The sequence below is a fragment of the Lepus europaeus genome, chromosome 1, assembly GCF_033115175.1.
Source record: "Lepus europaeus isolate LE1 chromosome 1, mLepTim1.pri, whole genome shotgun sequence".
In the NCBI taxonomy this organism is placed as follows: Eukaryota; Metazoa; Chordata; class Mammalia; order Lagomorpha; family Leporidae; genus Lepus; species Lepus europaeus.
Genome location: NC_084827.1, coordinates 112,912,312 through 112,924,807, shown reverse-complemented (window position 1 = coordinate 112,924,807; position 12,496 = coordinate 112,912,312). Strand labels below are relative to the sequence as shown.

The window sequence follows — 12,496 nt, the reverse complement described above, 5'->3', positions numbered from 1 at the left end:
GGAACTCATCTGGATCTCCCACATGGGTGCAGGGGCCCAAGTAATTGGACTATCTTCTCCTGCTTTGCAGGCCCAATAGCAGGAAGTTGGACTGGAAGCAGAGTAGCTGGGATTCAAACTGGATATCTGATATGGGTTATGGGATACCAGCATCACAAGAAGCAGTTTGACCCATTGGTGCCACAATGCTAGCTCCATGATTTCCATTTCTTTACTATATACACATATGTACTTTTCTAATAAACTTCTAGATATGAAATCAGAATGATGTTTTGGTAAAAGAAAAACAAAATAAAACTCTGAAGAGAAACAACCATCAACTTTGCAGACAAAAATACTATTCAATAAAAAGAATACTTACATCCTTAAAATAACGCTGTAATAATGAAAGCCTCACATCATGAACGGCTGCACATGTATCCCAAGGGTAAATCTGTTCCTCTTCTGTAATCGGCAACTTTTTTGGCTCAACGTTGTCACGACATTGCCCCAAAACTACATTAACAGAGATAAAAGCATCCATAATTAACTAACCCAAAGACCTGATTCACCATGAGAAGCTGAGTTATTTTCCACAGCTATCCTGTTTTTCCATGATCACAATATCTTTAAAGACTGGCATTTCAGTTTTCTTCTGTGGAGCAAATAAAACGTCAAATTTGCCAATATTTATCTTTAAAAATAACACTAAAACGTATGATGGATGGATGAATAGATGGATTCCTAAACATGTGCACTGAAAAAGCTTAGAAGCTATGACTTCCCAGTATCAACCAACTTCATTTCTAAATACACCAGTTATCACTGAAAGAAGAATCTCTGGAGAAACATCTGAGAACAGGGTTGGGAGGAAAAAGGCAATGTGAGCTTAGAATTGTATGTGACAAAAAACTATGCAGGGTTCAAACAATAAGGCAGCAGCTTCCTAAGAACATGGAGGAGTTCTGATTGGACAAATGTAAAAAACTTGGGTATTGAAATTAAGAACAATGGTAACAGATAATACAATCACAAATTCAATTAAGGACAGAGTCTCAATCAACAAATTACCTATCACTTTAAACAAGTGATCAAACTTACCTGACATCATTAAAAAAAGGAAAAACAAATTCTGCGAGACTCCATGGGAAGGCATCATATATGTAATACCCTTATCAAAGATATTCAACTTGGAGCCAATGCTGTGGCTTAGTGGGTAAAGCTACTCCAGCAGTGCCCATATGGGAGCCAGTTCAAGTCCCAGCTGCTCCTCTTCCAATCCAGCTCTCTGCTATGGCCTGGGAAAGCAGTAGAAGATGGCCCAAGTCCTTGGGCCCCTGCACCTGTGTGGGAGACCTGGAAGAAGCTCCTGGCTTCAGATTTGCACAGCTCCAGCCATTGCAGCCATTTGGGGTGTGAATCAGCAGAAGAAGGACTGCCTCTCTCTCTCTGACTTTCAAATAAATAAATAGATCTTTTAAAAAAAAAAAAAGTTATTCAACTTGCATCTAATAATAAGGAAACTACCACACAAATTCATACTCTGAAACATTCTATCTTGAAAAGGGCTAGAAAGGGGCCAGCGCTGTGGTGTAGCGGGTAAAGCTGCCACCTGCAGTGCCAGCATCCCATATGGGTGCCAGTTCCGGTCCCGGCTGCTCCACTTCCCATCCAGCTCTCTGCTATAGCCTGGGAAAGCAGTAGAAAATGGCCCAAGTGCTTGGGTGCCTGCACACATGTGGGAGACCCAGAAGAAGCTCCTGGCTCCTGACTTCGGATTGGCGCAGCTCCAGCCATTGTGGCCAATTGGGGAGTGAACCAGCGGATGGAAGACCTCTCTCTCTCTCTGCCTCTCCTTCTCTCTCTGTGTAACTCTTTTAAATAAATAAATAAATCTTTGAAAAGGGCTAGAGAAACTGTTTTAAATTAAAGGAGACCGGCCGGTGCCGCGGCTCACTAGGCTAATCCTCCGCCTTGCGGCGCCAGCACACCGGGTTCTAGTCCCGGTCGGGGTGCCGGATTCTGTCCCGGTTGCCCCTCTTCCAGGCCAGCTCTCTGCTGTGGCCAGGGAGTGCAGTGGAGGATGGCCCAAGTCCTTGGGCCCTGCACCCCATGGGAGACCAGGAGAAGCACCTGGCTCCTGCCATCAGAACAGCGCGGTGAGCCGGCTGCAGCGCGCCAGCCGCGGCGGCCATTGGAGGGTGAACCAACGGAAAAGGAAGACCTTTCTCTCTGTCTCTCTCTCTCACTGTCCACTCTGCCTGTCAAAAAAAAAAAAAAATTAAAGGAGACCAACAAGACAACAAAAAGCAACACTTGACTTTTGATTGGATCATGAATCAAGAAAAGAAATATCATCTATAAAAAATATTACTGAATCTCACCACAAATGGTAAGTAAGTGAGGTGAGGTGAGGTGAGGTGATATGTTAATTAGCTTGACTTACTCATTCCAAATGCTTACATATATCAAAAATACACTGTAGGGGCTGGCACTGTAGTGTAGCAGGTAAAGCCACTGCCTGCAGCGCTGGCATCCCATATGGGCACAGGTTCGAGACCCAGCTGTTCCATTTCCAATCCAGCTCTCTGCTATGGCCTGATAAAGCAGTAGAAGATAGCTCAAGTGCTCCGACCCCTGCACCTTCATGGGAGACCCTGAAGAAGCTCCTGGCTCCTGGCTTCGGATTGGCTCAGCTCTGGCCATTGCAGCCATCTGGAGAGTGAACCAGCAGATGGAAGATCTCTATATCTTTCTCTCTCTCTCTCTCTCTCTCTCTCTCTCTCTCTCTGCCTTTGTCTCTGCCTCTCTGTAACTCTGCCTTTCAAATCAATAAATTAAAAAAATACATTGTAGCCAGTACATAATAATTATTATTTGTTGACTAAATAAGTAACACAAGAATATTATTGGGAGAATTTGAAAATTGATTAGATGTTGTTAACAGTAAATTTGGGGGAAATGATAATGATACTTGTTATTATGTAAAAGAATATCCTTGGGGACAGCATTGTGCTAGAGATGGTTAGTTCCTGCATGTATGACACCACCACCCCATAATGAAGTGCCAGTTTGAGTCCCAGCTGTTCTGCTTCCAATACAGTTTCCTGCTAATGCACCTAAGTAAACAGTAAATAATGGCTCATGTACTTGAACTACTACCACACATGTGGGAAACCCTGATGAAATTCTTGGCTCTTGGCTTCAGCCCAACCCTGGCTGTTACAGGTGTTTGGGAGTGAATCAGCAAATGGAAGATGGATCTCTCTCCCTCCCTCTGCCATCTTCCCTCCCTCCATTCCTTCTTCTATCACTCTGCAAATATTTATTTTAACAAAAGAATATCTTTGTTCTTAGGTGATACCTTCTGAAGAATTTAGAGATAAAATGTTATGATTTCTACAGTTTTTTTCTGGGAAGTAGTGTGGGAATGTGTGTGCACACACATGCACAGATGAGAACACAAAAGAAAATCAAATGTAGCAATATGCTAATAATTGGCCAGTGTAGGTAGAAGGCATTCAACTTGCCTACAGACATAAAACTCAAATGAAAAGTTGGTAAATGAGTTATATGGCAAAAGGAAAATAGCCTAATGCTAAGATTTTATCAAGGTAAAACATCAAAGCACCAAAAATATAGGGGGGTGGGGTGGGAGTAATACTGTGTATTACTGTAGGACTCAATAAGCATGGGAAGCTCTGCTCTCAGGGAAGTAAGTATCACACATGTTGCTGTGGGCCCCAGGTTTTAGAGGGATTTATAGCAGCAGCAGTAACAGAAGCAGGTGGATGTCGGCAGCTAAAATGAAAATACAATTATCAGCTAAAATATAATTATCATGATGTATAATCCTCTTACTATGCTCCTGGATTCAGTTTGCTGGGATTTTGTTGAGGACTTTTGCATCCATATTCATAGGGATAATGGCCTATCTTTTTATGCTTGCAATGTCTTTATTTGGCTTTATTATCACGGTAATGGTAGACTCACAGAATGAGTTAGGCAATGATCTTGCCTCTATTTTTTTATAATGAATTTCAGAAGAACTCGTGTTAATTCTTTAAATGACTGACAGAATTCAACAGTGAGGCCATCTGGTCCTACATTTTTCTTTGTCAAGAGGTTTTTTTTTTTTTAATTATTATTACTGATTTAATTGTTATAGTTATGTTCAAGATTTCTATTTCTTCTTGAAGCAGTTTTGATATCCTAGGAAATCATTTATTCTATCCAGGTCATCTAATTTTTGACATAAATTTATTTACAGTATTCTCTTACAAGCCTTTATATTTCTGTAAGTTCTATAGTAACACTCCAACTCTCAGTTCTGACTTGTTATTTGCATATTCTTTTTTTCTTGGTCAGTCTAGCCATTTCTGTTGATATTTTTTTTTCTTTTTTTTATTTATTTACTTGAAAGTCAAAGTTACACACAGAGAGAAGGAGAGGCAGAGAGAGAGACAGAGGTCTTCCATCTGCTGGTTCACTCTACAGATGGCCGCAACAGCTCCGAAGCCAGGAGCCAGGAGCTTCTTCTGTGTCTCCCAAGATGAGGCAGGAGCCCAAGGACTTGGGCCATCTTCTACTGCTATCCCAGGCCATAGGAGAGAGCTGGATCGGAAGTGCAGCAGCTGGGACTCGAACCAGCACCCTTATGGGATGTCAGCACTGCAGGCAGCGGCTTTACACCACAGCGCCGGCCTCTGATATTTTCAAAGAAGCAACTTTCAGCTTGGTTGATTCTATTTCATTATTGTTGCTCTGATACTTACTTCTTTCCTTCTCTGACCTTTAGCCTGAGCTTGCTCTTTTCTTCTAGTTCCTTAAAATTTAAAGTGAGGTTACTGATTTGTGATTTAAAAAAAAAAAAAGCATACACACACACATCTGTAACTTTTCCTGATTTTGCAACATGCTCTTGGATTTGGTATGCTGTATTTTCATTTTCACTTCTCTCAAACTATTGCTTGATTTCATGTACCATTTCTTCTTCCATTCACTAGTCGTTTAAGAGTATGTTGTTTAACTTCTGTTGATAACTGACTTTTTTAGTTTTCCATCTATTATTAATTCTAGTTTCATCCTATTGTCACAGAAGGTTCTTTGGCTGATTTCAATCTTTTCAAATTTACTGAAACTTGTTTTGTGACCTAACAAATGATCTATCTTGGAGAATGCTCCCTGTGCAATTGAGAAAAACATATTCTACCATCGTCAAGTAAAGAATTCCATATAAGTCTATTAGGTCTAGTTGTTTTTATACTGTTGCTCAAGCGCTGTTTCCTTTTTGGTCTTACGGCTAGTTGTTCTACACACTGAAGTCTTCAACTATTATTGTAGAACTATCCATTTCTCCTTCAATTCTGTCATTTTTGCTCTATTGTTTGGTGTACATATGCTTGTAACTGTTTTATCTTTATGATACATTGACCCATTTATCAACATATAATGTCCTTTCTCTCTTGTAACAATCTTTAACATTTATCTTGTCTCATAGGAGTACAATAACTCCAGCTCTCTTTTGGTTACTGTTAACATGGAGTATTGTCCCAATCTCATTTTTAACCAATTTAGTTTTTCAAACTAAAGTGCATATCTAGTAGACAGCATTTGGGTTGGATCACTGTTTTTATCCATTCTGGCAATCTCTGCCTTTTACTTGAATGATTAGTGCATTTACATTTCAAGTAATTACTAAGGAAGGACTTAATTCTATCATTTTGTTATTTGTTTTCAATATGTTTCTTAACTTGTCCATTGTTGCCTTCTTTTATAATTAAGAGAATTTTCTACTATACCCTATTGGTTCCTATCTCACTTATTTGTGTGTTTGTTTTTTCATTGCTGCTGTTTAAGAGTTTTCTATAAGAGGTTACCATGGGATTATACTTTGTAACAATCAAGTCTGAATTAATATCCACTTAATCTTAACAATATACAAAAACTTTACTCCACATAGTTCCATCCTGTCCTTCATGTTTTTACCTGAATGCCTGAACTTTTTAATAAACAAAAATGAATGGATATTTGGCTTAAAAACATAGGGGTAGGCATTTAACAAAGCTGTGAAGATGTCACTTGGGATGCCATCTTCCATATTGGAATGTCTAGGTTCAAGTTCCAGTTCTGTTCCTGATTCCAACCTATTGCTAATGCAAACCCTGCAGGGCAGCAGGTGATAGCTAAATTACGTGGGTCCCTGCCACCCATGTGGGTGACCCCGTTCAAGTTTCTAGCTCCTGGAGCTTTGGTCTGTCCCAGCTCTGACTGTCACGGGCATTTGGGGAATGAATCAGCAGATGGGACCTTTTCTTTTTTATCTTTTCTGCCTCTATGCATTCAAAACAAAATAAATAAAAGTTAAAAAATATAAATCATTAATTCTTTCCAGATTTAGTCTTTTAACATATGCTTTTTTTAATTAAATTTGTTTTTCAAGAGACAGAGATGGTTTGGTTACTCTGAGGTACAACTGTACAGGAAGGGTGGGATATATGTATTGTATGCATCCCAACCAGTATCAACCCCTAGGCCAAATGCTCAACCCTACATATATATTTTAAAGTACTATGAAGAATTTAAGTTTGGATTTTCTGAAGGATTAGAAGGATTGTGGGGAATAGTGGAATGGAAAGATTATATAATATCATATTTTTCTCCCATGGAAAACTGAAGCTCACCAAATCAGGAATATTTATAATAGGCATCCTGCATAATAATAGTGATACACATATAAATCAATACCTTGAAATGTACAAATAACCACTATGAAGCCTCTTAGGTTAAGCAGAATTTTTAAGTGGTTAATCAAAAGTCTGTTGTTAAGCACAAGTCAGAAAATGTTAAAATAAGGGAAGAAAGCGTGAGACTTCTTTTCAATGAACGGTTACAAAAACAGACCAATACGAAATCAGTGGACACTAAAAATATATAGAGCAATAAGCATAGCTAGCATCCAGATTTTCCAGGCTTCAGTCTCTAAATACCATTTCCCACTAAAACAAACTAATGCTTCTTAGAGAAATGGTCCATTTCAGGGCAGAAAATGTGTAAGATAAATTTAGCATACCTTGCCATACCAGAAAATGCTATTACACTAGATTTGTGCAAAAGGACTCAGGAGACAACTTGAGGAAGCTCCTTGAGCAAAGGTGGAAGAATGTGAGCATCAACAAGAAATCAAATGGAACAAAACAGTTTATAATGATAAACAAAAGTATTAAATACTTATCTGTAGAAAATGCTAAGGACCCACTACTTCAATATCTGAGCACTAGTAAATAAACAGAAAGCATACAACACATATCCTGCCTTTCCTGTACAACTGCATCTCAGAGTAACCAAAAATAATTGGTAAGGTAAAAATTTTTTAAAGAAATATTTCAGCCAATAAACAAAGAAAATCTTAAAGAGATTTACAATGAAATGATAAAATGATGAATCTATAATCACCATTCATTTCTAACGTAACAAACAGAGAAAACAGAAGGAACAGAGGAACTTGTTAAACATCATGGGAATGCATGGAGAAAAATCCAAACTGCTCTTCAATGATCCAATTTCTTCACAAACTAAATTGCATGGGAGGAAGGGATAGAGGGGACCAGGGGACAACAGAACATATTAAAATGCCAAAAGGCAACCTTACAAATATAAATTAAGCAAAACAAATAAACAAGAGATAATAGGAGGATTCTGAGCACTGACTAGATACATGATTACACTGAGGAATTAATGTATTTGAGAGAGACTGTGGCTACAATAAAAGAACACCGTTTCTTTTTGTTTTTGTTTTTGACAGGCAGAGTGGACAGTGAGAGAGAGAGAGACAGAGAGAAAGGTCTTCCTTTGCCATTGGTTCACCCTCCAATGGCCGCCGTGGCTGGTGCGCTGTGGCCGGCGCACCGCGCTGATCTGATGGCAGGAGCCAGGTGCTTCTCCTGGTCTCCCATGGGGTGCAGGGCCCAAGGACTTGGGCCATCCTCCACTGCACTCCCTGGCCACAGCAGAGAGCTGGCCTGGAAGAGGGGCAACCGGGACAGAATCCGGCGCCCCCACCGGGACTAGAACCCGGTGTGCTGGACCGCAAGGCGGAGGAGTAGCCTATTGAGCTGCGGCGCCGGCCCGAACACCATTCTTTTTTAACAGAAACACTGAAATACTTGCAGATAAAATTATAATATATTTGGAATCTGCTTCAAAATAATTCTATGGTGAGGAAACAAATGAAATAAAATTAGCCCTAAATGAATCATATTGAAGATAAACAGGACATTGAGGTTCATTTTACTAGTCTCTTCACATCAGGACAAGATTAATTAAAATTTTCCATATTCAAATCTAAAAAGAAAAAAGATAATAAATAAATCAAAATAAAGTCAGAAATATTTAACAAGTAAAGTGTAAGGGAAGGAAAGTGTCAACAGGTAGATAAGGCTCAGAAGGAAAGGAAGGCAACAGCTGGAAATTTCACCTGCTATAGTTTCCAATTAACATCAGTCTTAAGAGATAATGCTTTTAAAAGAAAACTATTGTTTATTTGAAAGGGAAGGAAGGAGTAGGGGAGGAGAAGGGGAGAGAGAGAACTCCTGTCTGCAATAGCCAAGACTGGGCCTGGTCAAAGCAGTAGCCAGGAAGGAGCCACCCAGATCTCCCAAGTGAGTAGCCAGGACCAAAGCACTTGAGTCATCACTTGTTACTTCCTAGAGTGTGCATAAGAAAGAAGCTGGAATTGGGAGAAGATCTGGAACTTGAAGCCAGACACTCTGATATGGGATGCCAGCCAAGTGGTATCATAACTGCTATGTCAAATGCCTGACCCTAGTGTTAATGCTTTTTAATGTTACTTGCTTATTCTTCTCCTTGTATCTCTAGAAGATAAGGCAGCTATAATACAGCATCCTTATCTAACATTAATTGGTTTAGCTAGGGCACAAAACTATTTAAAAGGGATTAAATTAAGAAACAAATCAACAAAACTTTAAAAACATAAAATAGTAGATAAAAGTTTAAAACAAGAATATAAGCTTTATTAGGGCAAGGATTTTGTTTTGCTTAGTTTCTTACTAAAACAGTACATGCTTCCTAAGTGCTCAATAAATATTTGTGGGATAAACTAAAGAAGAGAATAAAATATTAAGTTGATGACTATAAAGTATTTGGTGAAGAAGTTATGGAAAGTCAAGTGTCAATAATCTAACAAACTGTTTTCCTAAGAGTACTTATTGCAAAAGAGAAGTAAGTAGCTGTAAAAGTAGTCAACCTTCCCAACACATTTCCTGTTTAGTAGCCATTTCTGATCTTGACAACTGTCCCCAATGTCCCACCCAGTCTGGGTTTCCTGGATCAATTTCATTTTCAGTCAAGAAGAGTAACAAAACAGACTAATTTGCCAAGCACCATAACCATATTAGATTATTTTTTCTCATATTACTTAGTCAATACAATAATCTTCTGAAGTCAATACTGTTTCTATACTCATCAATCAAACAATATCTGAACTCAGGAAAGTTCCCAATATTTAATTCTTTCCATTTTATCATGCTAGTTTATGGATTAAATATCCTAGAAAACAATTCCCAGAATAGATATGTAAGAATTTTATTTTCTGTTTGCTTCACATAACTCTATTGGGAAAAGATTTAGTTCACTGGGACTAAAGTGGGTAGGAGTGATCACTACCTCAAAATACTTCAGTATGGGAGAGGATAAAAGCATTTGGACAAATCTTTGAAATCTTAAAAATCTTTATTTATTTATTTATTTATTTATTTTTGACAGGCAGAGTGGACAGTGAGAGAGAGAGACAGAGAGAAAGGTCTTCCTTTTGCCGTTGGTTCACCCTCCAATGGCTGCCGCAGTAGGCGCGCTGCAGCCGGCGCACCACGCTGATCCGATGGCAGGAGCCAGGTGCTTCTCCTGGTCTCCCATGGGGTGCAGGGCCTAAGCACTTGGGCCATCCTCCACTGCACTCCCTGGCCACAGCAGAGAGCTGGCCTGGAAGAGGGGTAACCGGGACAGAATCGGTGCCCCGACCGGGACTAGAACCCTGTGTGCCGGCGCCGCAAGGCGGAGGATTAGCCTAGTGAGCTGCGGCGCCGGCTTTAAAAATCTTTATTAAACTACCGATTGTCAAATATACCAATCCACGGGCTGTTTCAAGAATTACTGCTTCCAATAGAAATAAAGACAGCACTGCCTCAATCTACTTTGTGTAATCAAAATATTTAAACTGGGAGCTTAACAAGCTTCCAAATTTTAGAACAACTGAATTACCAAGAAAGCTGAACTCCATTACTGGCCACCTATCACTAGTGATAACCCAATAAAGCTTTCTTCAAACACTCATGTCCAGGAAAATGACATAAAACCAGATTGAGAATCTTGGACCTAAATATAACAAATCAAAGTTGTAGTTTTCACTTAATAAACATAATTGTTAACAGATACTTTGGCTCTAAAGTGTTCCCATCAAAAATTTCCTCCAGCTTTACCTGAGGATGCTTGTAACAGTACAACCAATCCTGTAGGCCGGTCTTCAGAGGAAGGGCCGCTCTGTCCACAAATAACACAGTCATACACTGCCTCAGAAACTTGTGGCTCTGCTGCGGTGATCTCCATAGGAATATCATTCTCGGGAGAATCTGAGGGAAAGAAGTTACATCTCTTAATCCCTAAACTGAAACATCTCTCTTCAATGAAAATAGGTGTGGGGAGAGAGTTTAAATAATTTTTAGCTTCAATACCAATAAAGTTATACAGTAATAAAACAATGGAAAAAATTACCTTGCTTAAATAAAATGTCTACTCAAAAAAAGACAAAAACTGCAAAGAGCTGATGTAATGAAGGACTAAAAAATATGTAGTTAAATATACTTTTGATGTTATATCAGTCATATATTGAGTTAATTTAGGGGACAGTGCTGTGGTGCAGCAGGTTAACACCCTGGCCTGAAGAACAGGCATCCCATATGGGCGCCTGTTCTAGTCCCGGCTGCTCCTCTTCTGATCCAACTCTCTGCTATGGCCTGGGAAAGCAGTAGAAGATGGCCCAAGTCCTTGAGCCCCTGCACCCACGAGGGAGACCTGGAAGAAACTCCTGGCTTCGGATTGGCATAGCTCCAGCCGTTGTGGCCATCTGGGGAGTGAACCAGCAGATGGAAGACCTCTCTCTCTGTCTCTACCTCTCTCTGTAACTCTGTCTTTCAAATAAATCAAATAAATATTTTTTTTAAAAAAAAATAAAGTTGATATAAAAAAAAAACAGAACCAGAGACATTTGTGTCAAAAAAGAAAAAAAAAATCTTAATATTCTAATGAAAGAAGAGGGAAGCTGTTTCTTGCAACTTGCTTTGGTCCCTAAGAGAGGAAATTGGCAATAAACATGGTAGCTCTCGAAATAAATGGCAATGTTTTTCACAAGATCAAGAGGGAAAAAAAGTTCTATCTTCCTTGTTCTTAATTTTAGCGATTACATTTCAGAAATGTCAGTCATCAACATGCATTTATCTAGGGAAATCCAAACATAATCATGCTTTATCAATATAAAGATGACAGTAAGTCTTTGGTGAGATAATGCTGACATACTAAGTTTGCAGATAAAGATACTTAAATACATGAAGACAAGTGATGCTGCCTGTGGTAGCAAAGAATTGAATAGAGGACTTTGTGAAGACTTGGGAAGCAGAAGTGTTCTATATTTTAAAAATGGAGGAATATATAAATAAATACATAAAAATACACATCAAAAGTAGAAAGATGTTAAGTTTAGACATTCTAATAAGAGTTCACACAAAGAAATATATATCTGTTATTTATTAAAAGTGACTGAGAGGAAAAGGGGCAAGTACTTAATACAGAACTTTGGAAAATGCCTAATATTAATAGAAATAAAAGAAGCCAATAAAGAAATTCAAGAAAAAACAATCAACAATACATAAACAGAATCAGAGCTAGAACAATGTCTATGAAAATAAGATTAATGGGTCAAAGTAAAAAGATTTCAAAACAAAGTAATAGAAGTTATTGAGATGTGACATGAGATGACTTTGGATTTTATAGAGCAAATGGTAAAGAAAAGAGGGGAGGTGTCTACTCTCAAGTTCAAAGGAAAACAAATACCTGACATAAAGTATAATGAGATAACTCAGTCTCATAGTGAGTGCCAATTCTACAGTGACAGAGTTCCAAGGTATAAAAATAATAAACAAATAATACATTTTTCAGGAACAGTAATTTTTATTTGAATTCTGACTTTAATAATTTCAGACACTGCTGTCAGGGTTTATTTTCCTTCAAAAGATTAGAAAATCATGGCCTATTTGAAAAACAAGAAAGTCACTGCTTTTATATCCCATAATAAAATATTATTCATAATATATGATTGACTATTATTCCAGTACCAAATTTTGATATTTTAGAAAACATTTATAAAGCTTCTATGATCAAATTTAAATGCTTATATTTAAATGCAATTATAATTTCTCACCTATGTAGATAGGAAAATATAATTAAA

The 12,496-nt window shown here is 38.4% G+C and overlaps 1 protein-coding gene across 8 annotated transcripts in view; it reads right to left on the bottom strand.

Moving 5' to 3' along the window:
- UBR3 (ubiquitin protein ligase E3 component n-recognin 3) overlaps positions 1–12,496 on the bottom strand; it is a 225,962-nt gene that overhangs the window by 80,353 nt on the left and 133,113 nt on the right. For all 8 annotated transcript variants that reach the window (XM_062187744.1, XM_062187758.1, XM_062187763.1 and 5 more), the window contains 2 exons: positions 10,476–10,625; positions 362–495 (listed from right to left, as the gene is read on the bottom strand). In XM_062187744.1, coding sequence (XP_062043728.1) covers positions 362–495; positions 10,476–10,625 — 284 coding nt within the window. The remainder of the gene's footprint in view (positions 1–361; positions 496–10,475; positions 10,626–12,496) is intronic.